We start from the raw sequence: 19,762 nt of genomic DNA, 5'->3' as shown, positions 1-19,762 counted from the left end.
AATTCATAATTAAAAAATTTTAATTAAACTTTTGGTTGTAATATTATGAATTGAAAATGAATACAAAAGAAAAATACATGATTTTAAGGATTTTATTATTAAAAACATTTAGAAATTACACTCGAACGATGTTACCGCTTAGAATAATGAATTCTCCCTTAGTTGGTCCTACTGTTAAGTTAAGTATAACAACTCGCATCGCTTTTAGGTTTTTCTTTTATTATAATTATATAATAATTACTTTTTTTAATTAATAAACTCATGAACCCATTGGTAATTCTTTCTATTTACATACATCACACAATCTGGTTGTTTACACAATTAAGGCGAGTCCGCGTGATATTGTGACTTACGAGCAAATATCGTACGCACAAAATTTGAATTTAAAAGAAAAAGAGATCAAAATGACATCCCCTCACCCTCTTAATAAAACATTCGTTCTTAGTATTCGATTTTTTTCAGTCCACGTACGCATTTACATGAAAAAAAAAGAAAAATAATTCGTACGTCGAGGCAGTGACGCTATTATTATTTTATTTTGGCAAGACTAAGAAGAGTCTCATTATCACGCCAACTACCTCAGTTTTTTTGTTTGTTTTTTTTCTTATTCATTAAAAATAATCATCACATCATCAGGAGGGGGTGAGCGATGATTTTATCTATTTATAAGATCAACAAAACAGTTTAAATATTGGAGTGTGCAACAATATCATTTTGTTCGAGAAAAATATTTATCGTAACTTTTAAATATTATAATATACTTAGAAAATAAATTAACTAAAAAACTGCTGCTTTGCATTCAGTCAATTTTGTTCTCTAGAAATTAATTCAGTTTTTAGATTTGTTTACGTTTTTTTCTTTCTAAATCGATTTGAATCAAAATCTCGAGAACTTGTTTCTTTAGGAGATGTTTCAGCTTTTTTTGTTGTTTAGTACAAATACTAAATGCATAAATCTTAAATGTATCTTTGCTCAAAAAGAAGGTACATTGGATTATAAAAAATTAAAATTGATACACACTGATCGCGGAAAATTGGAAAAATTTTCTTTTCACATAAATGCTTGGTCCACTGCCATCACTATTTTTTTCTTATCATGAAATATTAACAATTGTAATAAAAAATAATTTATAATCAACAATATTACTATAAAAATAATTAACAATAATCATGGTACATATTCAATTATTTCTTTCCAACTTTTTTAAGAATCATCAGTTTTAATTTTTAAATTTGAAATATCTTTTGAACCGTATTCGTTAGTAAAGCATAAAAATAACAATAATTTCTCATTTTTCAATTTATTCGTTAAAATAAGAAAAAATTATTTTTTAACATTTTTTTCTCTTTTTATCTCTGGTACGATACGAATCATTCAGATCTGTAAACTTCTTCCAAGATTTAAATATCAACGAATAAATTAAAAAATAATTGTCAAAATACTCAAAATTAGATTTCTCTGGGTATTTACAATTTTTTTCGTTGAAAATAGGCAAGAAAACAGTCGGAATTTTCAGCGATCAGTGAAAGTAAGTAAATCGGTACACAATAATGTGTTTTTAAATACATAAGTTTTACACCTTTTTTAAAAAATAAAAATAAACCTCTAAATTGCAAAACCCTTAAAAAAATTAAATAAATTCTTTCGCTCATTTTGCGGATTTATAGCCTTTCTTCCTGACTAAAACTAGATTTTCCAAACATTTTTTTTTCCTTTTTGCACTTTTTTTCTTTTTAAATTGAAACAGCCAATCCACCATATTCTTAAAGCAAATCTCACTCTCGTGAAAAACGCTGCTAAAAAAAATCACTTTTCAAGTCTTAGACACACGAGCGATTGCTATCCACAATCTTAACAATCTTGGACAGAAAAAATAAAATTGTCGTGACACCGTACAATACATAGAGAACAATGGAAGATACGATGCGGAAGGATATACTTAAATACTCGTGAAGCTCGGAACGTTTTTCAGTTTAGACGCTTTTTTCTCTATAAAAAAAAAAAAAAATAAAAAAAATTGAAAAACGTCGGTAGCAGTCTAAAAAAAATAAATCAATGGTACTTGTCAGTCTTTGGAAACACTTTGCACGATTTATCGTATTTTTTTTCTAATATATAAAAATATTCTAGATACAATTCCTGGACAAAATTATTCTTTCTCTGAGTAAATCTACTAGACAGAATTTTAAAAAACAAAAAACATTCCGAAATTTTGCGAAATGAATAGACTTGAACTTTTGAAATAATTAACCTTTAAACTACTATGCCGGTTTGACAGGCCGCTACAAAAATTTACTTTGCTTGTTCATTTTTTTCAAAGTATAATAAGAACTTGAGCTTTTCAGTAGCTTCATATTTTATAAAAATCTGTTAGGTGACAACTTTTCCAAAAATTTTTATTCGTTAAATTTTGTATTGTAGGTAACATATATAAAAATAAAAAAAATTGAATCAAAATAATATAGAAATGACTTTTTTTATGTTAAAAAGTAAAAAATATTTACAATAGTTGTCTTTAGAAAATGATAAATTACTAAAAAACTGTACAAAAGGGAAAAGCGGTCTAACAGACCGGGAGTAGCACTGAGTGTGATTTTTCAGCACGTAGCAGTTTAAAAGTTAATAAAAAACAAATTCTCTTAAGAAAATTGAAGAAAAATTGAGTAAATTTTCAAATAAAAAAATCTTACGAAAAAATCTCAAAAGATGCGGTTTCTTTAAAAGGACTAGAAAAATAGTCCGGAAAAATAGATAGAAAAAAAACTTGGTAAAAATTCTAGGAAAGTTATTATATAATGGAAAATTGACAAAATAAAATAAATATTAAAGAATGAAAAATAACAATTATATTAAGGGAGAACAAAATAAAAATGAATATCGTGCAAAGTCTCTATAGGAACGACAAGTGTTCATAATCACAATATTTCAACTATTCTCATGGATAGAGAATGAATTCCATTTCTTTTTTCCATTCCTTTCTTTCTTCTTTTTTTTCATTATAAATTCTGTCAAAACGACAGAAAAATCTTAATGTGTTTATATATATATATATATATATATATATATATTTTTTTTTGTGGGTCACATGAAAAATTCAGTGGATCGGCTGACATGCAGTCACGACGCGGGCCTGTCTAAGATTGAAATCTCTATTAATCTAAGTCCACGTGTCGTTGGATCTGTCAATAATAGACCTCGTGGCCTATAAACACGATCATTTTGTTCACTCACAAATTTCGCTATTTTTCTTAAGCACTTCTCGTAATGTGTCTCGGTGCATATGTAAATTAAATAACCGGTGAGGCATGCGAGGCAACTCTCGCAATATGTTGAACAACTGGCTCGTTCGGCTTCTACAAAATAATTATTTAATTGCTTGATCGTATACTCGAACGCCTGTCTGTCTATCTACAAATAGAAAGACAAAAAAAGAATTTAGAATTTCTATTATTTCGCTTAATATTGAATTCTAAAAGAAACACTTACTCTATCTTCTAGATCCGGTGGAAATCGTGTTTGAAATTTGACCATTGTTCCTTCGCTGTAATCTCGCTGGATAAATACCTTTTGACAATTTTGTGGAGGCCCTCCACCAGCTTGGCCTCTTCCACTTGACATGTCTTCCAGTGGCGTCAAAGCTGAATGATTTTCCTGCAATCAAAATTTATAATATTCAATCCAAATCAAATCAACCAAATCAACATAAAACGAAAAAACTAGCAAATAAAGCAGGGCTCGGATCGTCTTTAAAACTCAAAAAAGTCACGAAAAGTCGCATAAAATTTCCGAAAAAGTCGGAAAAAGTCGCATGAAATCTTAGAAAAAACGACAAAAAGAAAACACGAAATTGTCAAAATTGTAAAAAAATCACATTTCTCGACAACAGATACATTAATATCAAACAATCCGGAATAAAATTAAAAAAAATTAATTAAAACTCATAGTAAAATTTTAATTAGGTATTTTTAACATTTTTTTAAAAATTCTCTTTAAAATGTCAATTATTTTTATAAATAATAAAATTCTTCTCCGAAATTCATTTATTTAAAAAAAATTTTAATAAAATTCTTCTTTGAAAATCAATTATTTTCAAAAGTATCTAACAAAATTCTTCGCAGAAATTCAATTATATTCCAAATTTTTTTTAAATCTTTCGTCAAAATTTTATAAATAATAAAATTCATCATAAAAATTTAATTATTTTCAAAAGTTCTGATAAAATTCTTTGCAAAATTCAATTATCTTCAAAAGTACGAAAATTCTTTACAGAAATTCAATTATATTCAAAATTTTTTTTTAAATTCTCAAAATTTCAATTATCTTTGTAAATATCAAAATTCTTCTGCAAAATTCAATTACTTTTAAAAAAAATCTGTTCAAAATTTTAATTATCTTTGTGAATAATAAAATTCTTGTCAAAATTTCAATTAGGGGAGACCGGGGCGTAATGGCTAAGGGGCGTAATGGATAATTGTAATTTATTTAAAAACCGTAAATCGTAATAATTTCGCTCGATAGACAAGTTATTGTACTTGGTATACTGCAAGTTTGTCGGAAGTTTCATTAATATTTATTCACTATTGTAACAAATATAGTAGAAAAACTATTTTTGACATAAGAAAGTAACTTCTACAAATGAAATTTCAACGATCGAATCAGAAACAATTGAAACAACATCGCCTATAACACCAGCGAAAATTAAACCTCTTCCAAAGGCTCAACAAAGGAAAACTACTAGAAGTTCCAGAAAACGTCGCTCTACTACTATTTTGACTGACTCTCCGGTTAGGAAAGCATTAAGAGAGGAGCAAGCAAGTAAACAAGAAAATGTCAAAACAAAAAATCTTATCAAAAATAAGAAAGTTAAAAAACCTAATTACCAAAAAAAAACCAAATGTGACAAAAAAGCCGAAGCACTCAAAAAAAAATTTAAGTGATGACTCTAATGACTGTAAATGCATATATTGTTTAGAATTATTTAAAAACAGCGTTTCAGGAGAAGAGTGGGTTCAATGCACATCGTGTCAGCTTTGGGCCCACGAAGCTTGCGCTGACGATAACCGATTTTTCATTTGCGATTATTGTAAAAGCAAATAATTTTATTGGTTTACTAGAGACAAGAAAATTATTTCAAAAATTCCCGTTTAATTGTTATCATTTTATGAATTAAAATAAATTTACTATAAAGTTACTTACTTTTGTTGAAGATTACTAAGAAAGTTAAACTTCTGATTTGTAATTTTGTTATATTAATTTTATTAAATAACCAAAAATACGTTTTTTCATTTGTGGTTACTGTAAAAGCAAATAATTTTGCTTGTTTACTAGAGACAAGAAAAGTATTTCAAAAATTCTTATTTAATTGTTATCATTGTATGAATTAAAATAAATTTACTATAAAGTTACTTACTTTTATTAAAAATTACTGAGAAAGTGAAACTTCTGATTTGTAATTTTGTAATATTAATTTTAATAAATAACTGAAGAATACGTATTTAGAAAATAATTGTAGTTATATTTTTTGGATCTTATTTTCTATGCAATAAATATATTTATAATATTAAATTTAATGCACAAACCTTAATTTACAATTTATAATAAGATTTGAAACTGTAAATAATAATTTTCACTCATTATTCATTACGCCCCGGGAGTTATCCATTATGCCCCGGTCTGGGGCGTTTTGGAGAGCTCTGCATTGCTCCAGAAAAACTGTTGTAGAATAAAAAGTAAGAGTCATATTGGGACGTTTGAAGATTTAAAAGAAAGCTGAGATACTAGAGTAATTTTTCTGGGTGATAAGAAATTAATTAAACCAAAAATGTCCGAGTAAAACAACAAAGAGTGAAAAGTTAGCCATTACGCCCCGGTCTCCCCTATCTTTATAAATAATAAAATTCATCCTAGAAATTCAATTATTTTACCAGGTTGAAGTCCACAACGTTTATCAACGAAAAAAGTTTTCCAATAAGTGGTAATTAATAGAAAAAAAAGGAAAAAGCAACAATACTGTCACAAAAATTTATTAAAAAGGTAGTTTTATTACTTCCTCATAGAGGAAGTATTGTAATACCAAAATTTTTCGAGTTCGATTTTTCGACATATCTTTATGTTATTTGACCTCAGGAGTTCAAAAATGACATTTTTAAAAAATGTCGTTTCGTATGTGTGTGTGTAAACATCACATTTTCATAAATATCTCAAAATCATGAAGAGCTTTTGGGTTGAATTTTTTTTAAATTGTAGATCTCACCTGCGGACATAAAGTGAGAATACTTTCTGTGGGATCGGGGGACACAATGATGCAAGTAAATTATTAGAAAAAGAGTATTATTTATTGTGAAATAATGTAAATGAAATTATAAACTGTTTACACGACTGTTTGCATAATGTCCGACGCGCTTTACACTCCTCAGAGAACTAACTCCTTTTTCTTTTCTACTCCGCGCACTATCGTAGCCCGACATCTACATAATCTTTTTTGAACGAAAATTATAAAAGGAGGGAATAAATTTAAATGTTTATCTTTGGGTTCTCACACTCGGCCATCCTGCAATAGCTACGACCTCGTTGCTATCAATCGGAGTCACTATTTTCACTTTCAGAGCCAAAATTAAAATCGGCTCTTTGATTTGAAGGCCACTGCTTCATATGATCTGCTGCGGTACTCGTCCTAAAAGGTCCTTCATGATCACCAATCCTCTCCACCACATAGCGATCATTTCTTAGCAAAGTGACGACTTTATACGGACCCAAAAACTTTGGTCGTAGTTTAAGACCAGGTCCACCCTGAGTTTTCTGTATCGCCACCAAGTCTCCAACTTTGTATATTTTTGCCACTTTTCGTTTCCGAGACGAAGAAGCTCGGTTTTCTTCCTGAATTTTAGCGATGTTTTTTATCGCCTCGTCCCGAAGTTCACATCGTTCTTGTTGAAAAGCCAGAACTACTTCCTCTTCAATCATTCTGCAAATTTCTAAGTCGGGTTTGAGTTTCATTTTGGTTCCAATCATTAATTCTACTGGACCCATTCCAATGCTTCGGAAAAAAGTAGAATTTAAATGTTGCTGTAATGTATCAACGTACTTGAACCATTCAGTGGGATTCTCTATTGACAACTTCGAGAGAATCGGGATAATAATGCGATTAATCCTTTCGACTTGTCCGTTGCCACGAGGGATTCCCGTGGTTATGAGTACTTGATCTATTTTTTCTTCCCTGCAGTATTCTCGAAAGGCGTTTGAAGTGAAGGCTGTTCCTCGATCCGATATTATTCGCCTTGGGTTTCCAAACGTTGCAGCCTGTTTCCTAAGTCGCTCGATTACCTCTTCTGTCGTTGTAGATTTAGTAAGATAGATCCATGAGAACTTCGTAAAAGAATCAGTAACCACAAATAGGTGATTATACTTTTTCCTTGTCGATGGTATGGGACCTAAGTGGTCCACATGATACGTGTCCAAGGGTTTGGTCCCTTTGTGGATTGGATGTAAAATCCCTTCGGCTTTTCCGGATTTCTTTTCCACTAAGATACACTTAACACAGTTGTCTATAATTCTTTGGATCTTGGTTCTCATTCCAGGGAACCAGAATTCTCGTCGAATCTGATATTCGGTTTTCTTAACGCCGAAATGTCCATTTTCATGAGCCTGCTTGATCACTTCATATTGCATACTTTGAGGTATGACAAGTAATATGTTTCCATCTTTTTCCTTGTATAAAATATCGTGTCTCATGGAAAATGTGTCTTCTTTACCTGTTTTAATTGATTGTACAATTCTTTGAACTTCTTGGTCGTCTTCTTGAGCTGCCTTGATCTGCGCAACTAAACCATCCTTCTCTTCTTGAAGAAGGAAGATTGTAGGAGGGTTCCTGCTTAAGGCATCTACATGCCGCATCGAAGTCCCTGGACGATGCTCGATGACATATTGAAATTCTTCTATGAGAAGTGCCCACCTCGCAACTCGCAGACAAGTTTCCTTTTTACTCATTGTCTGAACAAACGCTCGACAATCAGTAACGATTTTTATAGGAATTCCCAGTAAGTAGATTCGAAATTTCTTAAGAGCTTTAATCACCACTAAGATTTCAAGCTCATAACTTGTGTACTTTTCCTCCTGAGGTGATGTTTTCCAGCTGGCATAATATACTGGATGCATTAAACCATTTTCTTGATCCTTTTGGAGTAATATAGCACCCAAACCAATCTGAGATGCATCTGTATGTAATTCTGTGACTGCACCCACTTTGTACAACTTTAACACTGGGTCCCGAGATAAAGACATCTTTAATTCATTAAAAGTACGTTCCTGCTCTGAACCAAATTCGAACTTCACACCGTCTTTTAATAATTGAGTGAGTGGTCTGGCTATAGTCGCATAATTTGGAATAAACTTTCTAAAATAACTTGTTAAGCCGATGAAACTGTGCACTTCCTTAGTCGTCCTTGGCTTTGGAAAGAATTTTACTGCTTCGGCTTTGGCTTCTGATGGTCTGACGGTTCCTGCCTCTACTATGTAGCCTAAATATTCGACTTTTCTTACCAAAAGTTTACACTTTTCCCAATTGATTCTTAATCCATATCTACTCGCAACTGACAAGACTTCTTCCAATCTTTCTAAATTTTCCTCTTCAGATTTTGCCGGAATGATGATATCGTCGAGATAGATATGTACAATACCCTTGGCTAATAACGTCTTAAAAACTGCTCGGATATGTCGTTGGAATACAGCTGGTGAATTGCACAAACCAAATGGAACTTTTAAGAATTCCACATGTGCATCTGGTAAGACAATTGCAGTGTACTTGGTACTTCCTTCTTCAATTGGCACATGTAGAAAGCCATCCTCTAAATCAAGTGTCGAAAATACAATTGCTTCTTGTAATGCATCTAACAGGTCTTCAATTAATGGTAGTGGAAATCTATCTCTGATTATTTTCTTGTTCACCATTCGAAAATCAGCACATAGTCTTGGTTTCCCATTTTTCCTTGTCGTTAATACCACTGGGCTTGCGAAATCTGATACACTATCCTTCACGACGCATTTCTGCTTCCACTTCTCGACTATTCCATTCGCTATTGTTCTTTGTTCAGCGGACAATCTTCTTGGATTTTGAAAAACTGGAGATTCGTCCATAAGCATAATTTTCATTTTAACTCCACTATCTTCAATTCCTGTTGGTACGTAATTTTGTGTAAGCTCCTCTATTTTTTTCTTCCAGGTCGGATTTGTCAAATGTTCAGATAAATGATTAAATTGTGGTCCTTCGTGTTGGATGTTTATATTCATAATTTCCAATTTCCAAAAGGAATACCTTCTGCCTTTAAAGATGGTGCTCCTAATTTGATGTAAAAGCTGGATCGAACCAGATGCAGATCACTTCTTGAGTCAATCAAAGCTTCAACTCTCTTTCCCATCACTGACACTGTTTTATATAATTTCTTATCACCTGTACACAAAGCATCACAACGCGTCTTTGAATTCGATGACTGTGAGTCCTTACTACTCTTCGTTGGGCACTTCGGAGCTATGTGACCAAACTCGCCACATGAAAAACATTTCGTCCCCATATTTTTATTTGGACAATCTTTCCCTATGTGACGTTTGTCACCACAATTGTAACACTTCTTATTTTGTACGTCATTGCTATTTTGTGACCCTGCATTATGTTTGACATTAGTTTTTTGCTTCTGTTTTCCATTGTCCGATTTCACTTTGTTCCTAGTCACCATTGCTTCATAATACACAAATTTTTCACGAAGTTCCTTGATCGATTTCGCACCATACAGAATTGTCTTATTGGATTCATAATCTTGAATACCGTCGATTATGTACTGGATCTTCGCCTTCAGTTCCATTTCGGCGTGACTTGCAATATCTAAAACGCGATAAATATATTCCTGATAAGTTTCGTCGGTTTTCTTTTTCTCATGTGAAAGTTGATCGTGAACCACTTTGCTATTAATCGTCGTGCAAAATTCTTCTTGTAATGACTTTCGAAATTTCTTCCACGATTTAGAATTACTCATAATTTGCAAATAATTTTGCAGAACCACGAAGTAATCTTTTAGCATACACGACTTTTTCAACATCTGTCCAAGAACACAAATCAGCTGTTTCCTCGAACTGTGTTAACCATCTTTCAAATTTCTTAGAACCATCACCAGAAAATGTTTCCAATGAGTCTTCTACATCACGATATGTAAACATTACTGCACGGACTCTTCGTTTTCCTTTTGTGATTGGTCGCTCTTCCTCTTCTTCTCCTTCAGTTGATTCGCCGTTTCCAGATTCTTCGCCTTCTCCTGTTTCCTCGTGATTTTCATATATTTCCAGCGCTGCTTTTAATCAGTTCTGTAAATCCTTTTTGTATCCTGTTGTTTTTAAACTTAATTCCTCTAATCGACGTTGGAGTTCAGTCTTCTTCATAGCATCTATAAGTTCATTGGTTAAACCTTCTGCATTAGTTTCGTCTTCTGTCTCCAAAGCTCCACGCAATCGTTCTTTCAAAATTACTTTTGTTCCTGTAAAAGGTGAACCCATGGAATCCAACTTTGCTCTTAACTCTTCTGCAGACAAAGTATCAACATTTATTTCTGTGTCCGTCATTTTGAATTCACTCAGAATAAATTTTTTTTTACTGTGATAATAAATAACCGATTAATAGTCACTACAGATTGTTAATTAATTGTCACTGTTAGTATTTTCTGTGAACACTCAGTTATGACAACAGAAGACACTGCGGTTATCACAACAAAAACACTCAGCTCCTAAAGATAAAGTAGACTTCTTCTATTTAGCACACAGCTCTACTCGGTGGTAACTGGTAACTTTTCTCATCAACTTGATCGTCGGTAAAGAAGGTGACCGTTTTTACACAACATCGAATACTCAATTCGACACTTCTATTAGCACTCAGCTTTTTATCACAATTCACCAATTTCTCAAGCAAATGATCCTTACCACACTTCACGAAACCAAATTTTTCACTACTCTACTTTTTACTGTTCATAAAGTTCTATTCTTCACAGTTCTCACATTCACGCAGAATGACGCCACTCTCACGCATCGTCCGCCATTTTTCCTTTATTCACAATGAATTTTCTATAACACTCGCATTTTCTCGAATCCGCGATCCCGGACGAGCCCCCAAATGTGGGATCGGGGGACACAATGATGCAAGTAAATTATTAGAAAAAGAGTATTATTTATTGTGAAATAATGTAAATGAAATTATAAACTGTTTACACGACTGTTTGCATAATGTCCGACGCGCTTTACACTCCTCAGAGAACTAACTCCTTTTTCTTTTCTACTCCGCGCACTATCGTAGCCCGACATCTACATAATCTTTTTTGAACGAAAATTATAAAAGGAGGGAATAAATTTAAATGTTTATCTTTGGGTTCCCACATTTCTGATATATTAATAAAGTTTAACTGAATTTTTTTTTATTTTTAATTTTGCAAAAAAACGTTTTTTGCCCATAACTTTAAAAAAATGTTAGGACACCTATAAATGTTTTTCCATAATTTTGTAGAGTTTTTTTAGACGCATCTTTTGAGCCCTAATTGAACATGTTTCGTCCATATTAACCGGAGTTATTAAACTTTTGGGTCAAACCATTTTATTTCGCCTAATGTATTTTTGACCATTATAAAAAATTTCAATACTTTGGGAAAATATTCTTACATGTTTTGGGATTACGAAATGCACAATGATTTGTAAATAGTATATTACATTATAAGGGCAGAAAGTTCGAAATTCCTGCGCTGCGCGAAATGATGCCCGAGGCAAAGCCGAGGGCATCATCGCGTAGTTTAGGGCTTTCGAATTTTTGCCCGTGTAATGTATACTATTTTTCTTTATATACGGTCGAAAGTACGCTCGCTAATTTATTTTTTAAGAAAATTGCAATCGTGTTTCATTTTCCAGCCAGCCATCTTTATTTACTTTTGCTCCTCGCTTCAACGCCTCTAGCGGACACTCGCGAAGCTCTGGTTTTTTCTCTGTCTCTCTCTTGCAAACAATATTCGCCTTACCCGACATTTGATGCACGAGCGAAGCGAGTGCTTCTGGTCGGGGGCAGGCACGAAAAAAAATGTGAAAAAGATGAATTAATATTATATTTTCAAAAGAATTTTTCTGGTGGTACAAAATTAATTTTATGTTTCTAAAATTCTAAACGTTCTAATGAACACAATTTCATTATTTCTTCAAATTATTAAAATTTTATTATACCATTTTGGCACGTAGGGGAGAGTGGGGCGCATACCGGACCCCCTAACGGTTTTTTGACTATTGTGACTAAACGAATCAACCGATTTCATTTTTCGATGGCTTGTTTGAAAGATCATTTAATTGCGCAATTTTTTCCCAGAGATACCTATACTTTATCTTTTATTGTTTAGTTGCTGTGTTAACTTTAAAAAATTTTGCAAACGGTCCGGTTTGCCCCACCCCCTGGGGTAAACCGGACCGTTTGATTTTTATTTATAATATTGCATTTACATAATCTACAATAATAAAAAACATAAAGAATCATGTAAACAATGGTTGTAGTAATGAAAATAATAATACGGGATTGAATTTTAATTAAATAAATATTTTTTTTAATAAAAAAATAAAAATGTTTGTCATTATCAGAGAAACAATATTAAAGGGTCCAATTCTCATTGGAAGACAATTATTTTTCATTGTAAGTAAACATTTTAATGAAAGAAACATTTTATTTAAAAATAATTTTTATGAAACTTTAATTGAATGGAAATATCCTATGGCCGGTTTGCCACACCGAAAACGGTCTGGTTTGCCCCACAGGCCCATTTTGAGAATAAATGTTTGTCAAAAAGAAACGCTTTGCAAATTCATCAAAGTTTTTGGTGGTAAATATTCCTGAGGTGTGTACCTTCAAAACCCAAGACCTAATATTCGGAAATATTACACGATTTCCTCAGAATTTCCTTAAGAAAAAATTCGTAAAAGTGTAGAAAAAAACTAAAGAAAAAACTTTTGCTCCCTTCGTTGCACAAACGCAAGCTAAAACTGTCAGATTGAAAAAATAAGGTATACTAAACATAATTGTTTTAAATTTGTAAATAACACTTTTTCCAATTTCGCCATTTCGGAAATATTGAGGGGGGTCCAGTTTACCCACCGGTCCGGTTTGCCCCACTCTCCCCTATTAAAAAAGAAATTACAAATTTTTTAATTATTTTATTTTTGTTTTTAATGTAGGAGGTTAAAGTTTTGAACGTTCAAATGAACGAAATTTATTTATTTCTTCTTCAAATTAAATTTTTATTACTATAATTTTGCGTCACTATTAAGCAAATTAATTATAATGTTTCTAAATGTAAAATTTGAGTTTTTAATTTGAATTGTAATCAATAATCTATGAAAATATTTTTAACAAAAAATATTTCGTTCATTTGAACGTTCAAAACTTTTTGTTCATTTTAATGTTTATTAAAATAAGTTTTGAAAATTATTATATCAGCAAAAGATTTCGTTTATTTCAATATTCAGAGCTTGTGGATAATTAATTTATAAAGTATAAAAAGATTTCTTGGTAACTTTTTTTCTCATTTTTTATTGCGATAACAATTGCTCGTTAAATTGTCATTGAACTCGAAATTTTCTTATTTACCGACAGTGGTGTCTTTACCGACAGAGAATTCTTTTACTCCCGCTGTAATAGAGGTTGGGTATGAAAATCAACCAAAGCACAAATGTTTGACTTTCTGCTGCGAAATCGCAGAGGGAAGTACGTACTTTCGACCGAGTTATGAATAAAAAACGATTTTTTTAAAGTCAGTTTAAAACAAACCAACTTCAAGTCAGCTATAATACTTGTCAATAACCTTCAAAATAAACACTTTTTTTAAAACTAGTGCAAAACCCATCGCGAAATTTTAGCAGCAGGAAGATATTGCTTCAATCTACATACTCCAAAAATTTAGCATGAATCGGTTTTTCTCCGAGACGCATGCTTATTCCCGAAATCTTTTTTGACTAAATAGTTATTTGATATAAAACTACTTAACTTAAAATTCACATAATATGCACATTATTCGACATAAATTTTATTGCACACAAAAACCATTTAACATAAATATCATTTGTCATAGAATTCATTAAACAGAAATATTATGTAACATAAAACTCAGATAACTTAATACCCATTTGACATAAAAATTATGTAACATAAATTTCTATTGACATAAAAATCATTTAACATAAATTTCTTTTGATATAAAACTCATTTAACGTAAATTTTATTTGTTATAAAATTCATTTGACATCAATTTCATTTGGTATAAATGTCATTTAACGTCTTAGAACGGGCCATATTGTTTGCTCTGATCACTTCGAACGTTTGGGATGGAGAATGGAACTTGATTGCCCTTGCGGAACAGATAATATAGGAGTTTAAAACACTTGTTTATTGAATGTCCCATTTTATCACCGGGTAGGCCGGAGCTCTTTGGATTTTTATATCATAGACTGGGGATTGTTAACCCTGAGCAATTTAATCCGTATGAAATTGTGCTGAACCCTACAAGAGAAATGGTCGAGGCTTTGGGTAGGTTTATTGGCGGTGCTACTTCTCGCATAATAATTTAATATGAAGGGATATTAGGGCAGAATTTTATGCATAGGATATGCTCGTTTATTTATATGCTCTAGGTTTCAAGTTTTCTTTGTTTATTTTTTGGTTTTTTTTGTTTTTGATTTTCTTTATTTTTTGGTTTCTTTCTGTTTTTGATTTTAGTAAATCAGAATTATTTAAATAATAAGTATTTTAAATACACTTTATTATTATTTAAATACTTTTTTGATTATCAACTGAGAAATATAAAAAAATTTACCTTAAAAATTAAACATTCTTCATTTTATCGGGATTTTGAATGTTTGTAACTTCGTTGGAGAAAAACCGATTCATGCTAAATTTTTGGAGCATGTAGATTGAAGCAATATATCTTCCTGCTGCTAAAATTTCGCGATGGGTTTTGCACTAGTTTTCAAAAGAAATTGATTAAAAAAAATTGTTTATTTTGAAGGTTACAGACAAGTATTATATATAACTTGAAGTTGGTTTGCTACTTGCAATTACGAATATGATGTTAGTTTTGAAAAAATCCAAAATGGCGACCAAAAAAATAAAAATCATTCAGATTGGCTTAAAAATTGGTACTCGGGGGTTTTTGGGGTCGCTGATTACGAATATGATGTTAGTTTTTAAAAATCCAAAATGGCGGATCCAAAATGGCGACCAAAAAATTAAAAATCATTCGGATTGGCTTAAAAATTGGTACTCGGGGGTTTTTGGGGTCGCTAATTAATAATATGATGTTAGTTTTTAAAAATCCAAAATTTCGGATCTAATATGTCGGACAAAAAAAAATAAAAATTATCCGGATTGGCTTGAAAATTGTTATTTGGGTCAATTTGGAATTTACTTATACTCAATTAATAATAATGTTAAACTTGAAACGTTACTTTCATAAAACTTAGTTTAATTACTTATTGAACTTTAAAGTGGGGACCTTTATTCATCATTAAACTTTGTTTGAGGTTGTCTTCTGTCACGTCCCGAGCTAAGGCAAGGGTAATTTTATTAGGCGAATAATAAAAAGGAGGTAAAGTACTGATTTGATTTTACACATTAAGGGTTAAATTAAAAAGTTTTATCTCGGGATGTAACATCTACCAAAACTTATTCTAAGTCCTGGTCACCTTCAGTTTACTAAGGACACATGTTTTTTATTACTTGAATATCTGTTGCATATTAGATCCGAAATTTTAAATTTTTAAAAACTATCATATTCGTAATCAGCGACCCCAAAAACCCCGAGTACCAATTTTTAAGCCAATCCGAATGATTTTTATTTTTTCGGTCGCCATTTTGGATTTTTTTAAACTAACATCATATTCGTAATCAGCGACCCTGAAAACCCCCGAGTAACAAGTTTCAGGTGAATTTGGTAAATTTAAAAAAAAATCGTCCGCCATATTGAATCCGCCATTTTGAATTTTTTAAAACTAACATCAGATTCGTAATCAGCGACCCCATAAACCCCCGAGTAACAAATTTCAGGCGAATTTAAGAAAATTAAAAAAAAATTAGTATGTGTAATAGAAAAAAAATTTAGCGTTCGGACGCCATTTTTTAATGAAAAATGAAAAAAAAACTACTGCATATTTTTAAAGTACAGCTATCGGGAATACGGTTTTTATACCTTAGACGATATGTAGATGCCGATATATCAATGAAAATTGCAATAAAAAAAATTTTCATCCAAAAATCTTGCATTTTTTGAAAAATTTCATTAAAAGAGGTGGTTAATTTCATTTTTTGGAAATTTTGACAACGCCATTCGAAAGAGCGACCCCGAAAATAGTAGGAAATGGTACTTTTGAAATTTTTTTAGCTTTCTTTTAATAGTTGTACGAAGTTAAAATTCAAGTCGGAAAACAGCACATTTGGGCGTTAAAGGGTTAAACTGACTTTAAAAAAACGTTTTATTTTGAATTTGACTTTTATTGCAAGTAGCAAACCAACTTCAAGTTAGTTATAATACTTGTCTGTAACCTTCAAAATAAACAATTTTTTTTAATCAATTTCTTTTAAAAACTAGTGCAAAACCCAAAACATATAAGAATATTTTCCCGAAATATTGAAATTTTTTATAAAGGTCAAAAATACATTAGGCGAAATAAAATGGTTTGACCCTTTTAAAAATCAAAAATTTTGGAAAATAAGACTTTTTTGAAAATTTTGTTGAAAAACGTAGAAGTAACTTTAAAATTATCGTTATCAACTTGTAGAGCATTAAAAAACGTTTCGATTGACCTATTTTTGAACCTAATTCGATAATAAATTTCTAAATTATTGGTATTTTAAAAACCAAAAATTGTGAAAAATGACATTTTCTCAACTTTTTTGTTTGAAAATTTTTATTTAACTATTAAATTATTGTAACTATCTTGTAGGGTATTTAAAAATACATTGATTGACTCAAAATTCAATCACTTTTACCATATTTATAAAAAGTTATTCATATATTTCTATTATTTTTATCTCCATGAGGAAGTAAAGTGTTCATGAAATGAGCACCAAAATTATAAAAAAAAATATACAACTTGGCAGCGGTTTTATATTTTAGTAATAATTGTTGTGTATTTAACAAAACTATAATATTCAAATAAATTAGAAAAGCTTTCCCGTTGATCAACGTTGTGGACTTCCACTTGGTATTATTTTTAATTTTTTTTTTAAATTTCTCGTCAAAATTTGAATTATCTTCATAAATAATAAAATTCATCCTGGAAATTTAATTACATATTTTTAAAAGTTCTGATCAAATTCTTTGCAAAATTCAAATATCTTTAAAAGTAAGAAAATTCTTCGCAGAAATTCAATTATTTTCAACAAATTTTTTATAAAATTTTCCTCAAAATTTCAATTATCTTTGTAAATATCAATATTCTTCTGCAAATTTCAATTACTTACTAATATTTTATAAATTTGTTCACAATAATTTAATGATTTTCATAAAAAATAATTAAAAATTTTTTTTTTATAAAGTCTTATAATATGATAATATAATATAATATGATTATATGATATGATATATATATATTATATATATATATATTATATTATATTATATTATATTATATTATATGATAATATAATAAGATGACCAAGTGATAAAATCATTATAGGTATTTTACCTATAATGATTTTATCACTTGGTCATCTTTAATTATTATAAAACATGAAGACATCGATTGCTCCGAGTCGAAGACTGGGAGTGATCGATTTCTTCATGTTTTATAATAATTTTTTATAAGTTGTTTAATTTAAAAAAGGTTTGAATTTGAATCTTTTGAAAAATTTTAATTCCTATGGAAAAATAATAATAAAATATTTAATTTATTGAAAAAAGAAGTTATTGATATTTTCGAAAAATTTTAAAGAAATTTGTAAATAAATGTAACAGAACATTTTTTGACTCAAACTTTTTCCTTTAAATTTAAAATTTTTTTTTTAAATTTCAGTCGCATTTTACTGAAAAATCTCCAAAAAGTCGATTAGTCGCATTTTTTCACAAAAATGTCTAAAAAAGTCACATTTTCTTAGAAAAGTCGAAAAAGTCGCACAATCCGAGCCCTGATAAAGACGTCGGTGAAGTTCACAACGTTTATGAGATCAAAGATTGAAAGAAAAAAACATTTTTTTTTCAAATTATTAATAAAAAAAATTGTGCAAAACAGTTTTTGTGTAAAAATGTACAAAAATTTAAATACAAAAATATTCTTTCTTCTAAATCGTTCATTATAAACGTTGTGATTTTCACAAACATAAATAAACTTCAGTATTTTATTAATTTTTAAAAACAAAATCTTCCTATTTTTAAAATATAAATTTATATCTATCAATATTAATATGACTCAAAAAGACTCTTTCATTGAAAACAAAAATTTAAATGAATTACAGTAGAGACTCCATTATCCGGACAAATTAAAAATTAAAAAAATTTTTTTTTAATATAAAGTTTATATAAGGTCTCAAGCCGTTAACTTCTATTTAAAATTTCTCCCCGCCAACAAACACGAAATGTTGCATTTGAAAGTGTTTTAATTATTTTAAGAAAATGTTTATGTAAATATTTTTAAATATTTCTAACTAAATATTTATTAATGTTGACTTTAAAAGTTTTAGTTTGTTTCAGTCTTATTTTAATACATATGCAAATAAATACTTAAAATTATGAATCATTCGTACTTTACTCGATTATCCGGACAAGTGCCTGCATCCATTAGTACGGATAATGGAGTCTCTACTGTAATTTAGTTACACCATCTAATAAAACATTGTATCTATAATTTGCAATATTAAAAAATAGTTCACAAAAATATAAATAAATTTTGTTCTAATTTAGTTAATATTTGAGACACAATTTTCAAATCCACTGCCTAAAGAAACTAATTTACAGTAATTTAGAGCGTAAACACAACCGTTTAAAAACAGTAGTGTTTAAAAAGCAATATAACAGTTTAAACTGTTAATCTAATCAATTATCACATTTATCAGATAATAGAAAACTATTCGAAAATAATATAAATCCCTCATGAAAACACGTCATCAATCTGTAAATAAAAATAAATTTCACTTAGTAAATAAAAATCTACTATTATCCGGTAGTATTAAATTTATAAATCATAAGCAAATTTCTGACAAACAATGTTTCTTTTTAATAAAAAAAAAATTGAAACCCTTCGTATGTCAGGGTAAACTAACCACAAAACCGCGCCCACAATTTTTGAATAGAAAGAAATGTCAGTGATATTTTAAAAATTGATGAGTAAATAAAAGTACAATATTATAAATAGTAGAGAAAATTTGCAACCTAGTTTTCAAACGGGAAGTTATTACTGAAGGACAACTTTTTACTATACTCTATGAAAGAGAATGACAAGTTCAAGATGATCAGGAAGCACTTACCAGTGGCATTTTGAGCTTCGTTTTTACACTTGAAGATAGAACCAGATAAACAAAAATCTTCTCTAAGAGAATACACACTTTTTTATTGAACTTTCACTGTTTTCTTTATTAATTTTGCTACGATGAATTATTTTTCTTGAATTAAAAAAAATTTGCAGAAATGATTATCAGCTAAACACAGACGCACACACGGTCATTGTACGAGCCCGCAGCCATTAATGATGCGCGCGCATTTCACCGCAAAAATTTCAT

General features: G+C 30.1%; 1 protein-coding gene across 1 annotated transcript; it reads right to left on the bottom strand.

The window, feature by feature from the left end:
• Positions 1-74: 74 nt before the first annotated feature.
• LOC122513117 (golgin subfamily A member 7) lies at positions 75-19,710 on the bottom strand. Its single transcript, XM_043629377.1, has 3 exons — positions 19,511-19,710; positions 3,487-3,651; positions 75-3,408 (listed from the first exon to the last, which is right to left on the bottom strand). The coding sequence occupies exons 1-3, from the start codon at positions 19,517-19,519 to the stop codon at positions 3,118-3,120; spliced, it is 465 nt and encodes a 154-aa protein (XP_043485312.1). The 5' UTR covers positions 19,520-19,710; the 3' UTR covers positions 75-3,117.
• Positions 19,711-19,762: the final 52 nt, after the last annotated feature.

Source organism: Leptopilina heterotoma, unplaced genomic scaffold (genome assembly GCF_015476425.1).
Source record: "Leptopilina heterotoma isolate Lh14 unplaced genomic scaffold, ASM1547642v1 Lhet_134, whole genome shotgun sequence".
Classification (NCBI taxonomy): Eukaryota; Metazoa; Arthropoda; class Insecta; order Hymenoptera; family Figitidae; genus Leptopilina; species Leptopilina heterotoma.
This window is presented reverse-complemented; position numbering and strand designations above follow the sequence as displayed.

Bases quoted from the DNA above. Each gene is read 5' to 3' on its own strand.
- LOC122513117 (XM_043629377.1), bottom strand. The intron at 3,409-3,486 runs GTAAGTGTTTCT...TTCTATTTGTAG, and splicing joins CACCGGATCTAGAAGATAGA to ATAGACAGACAGGCGTTCGA.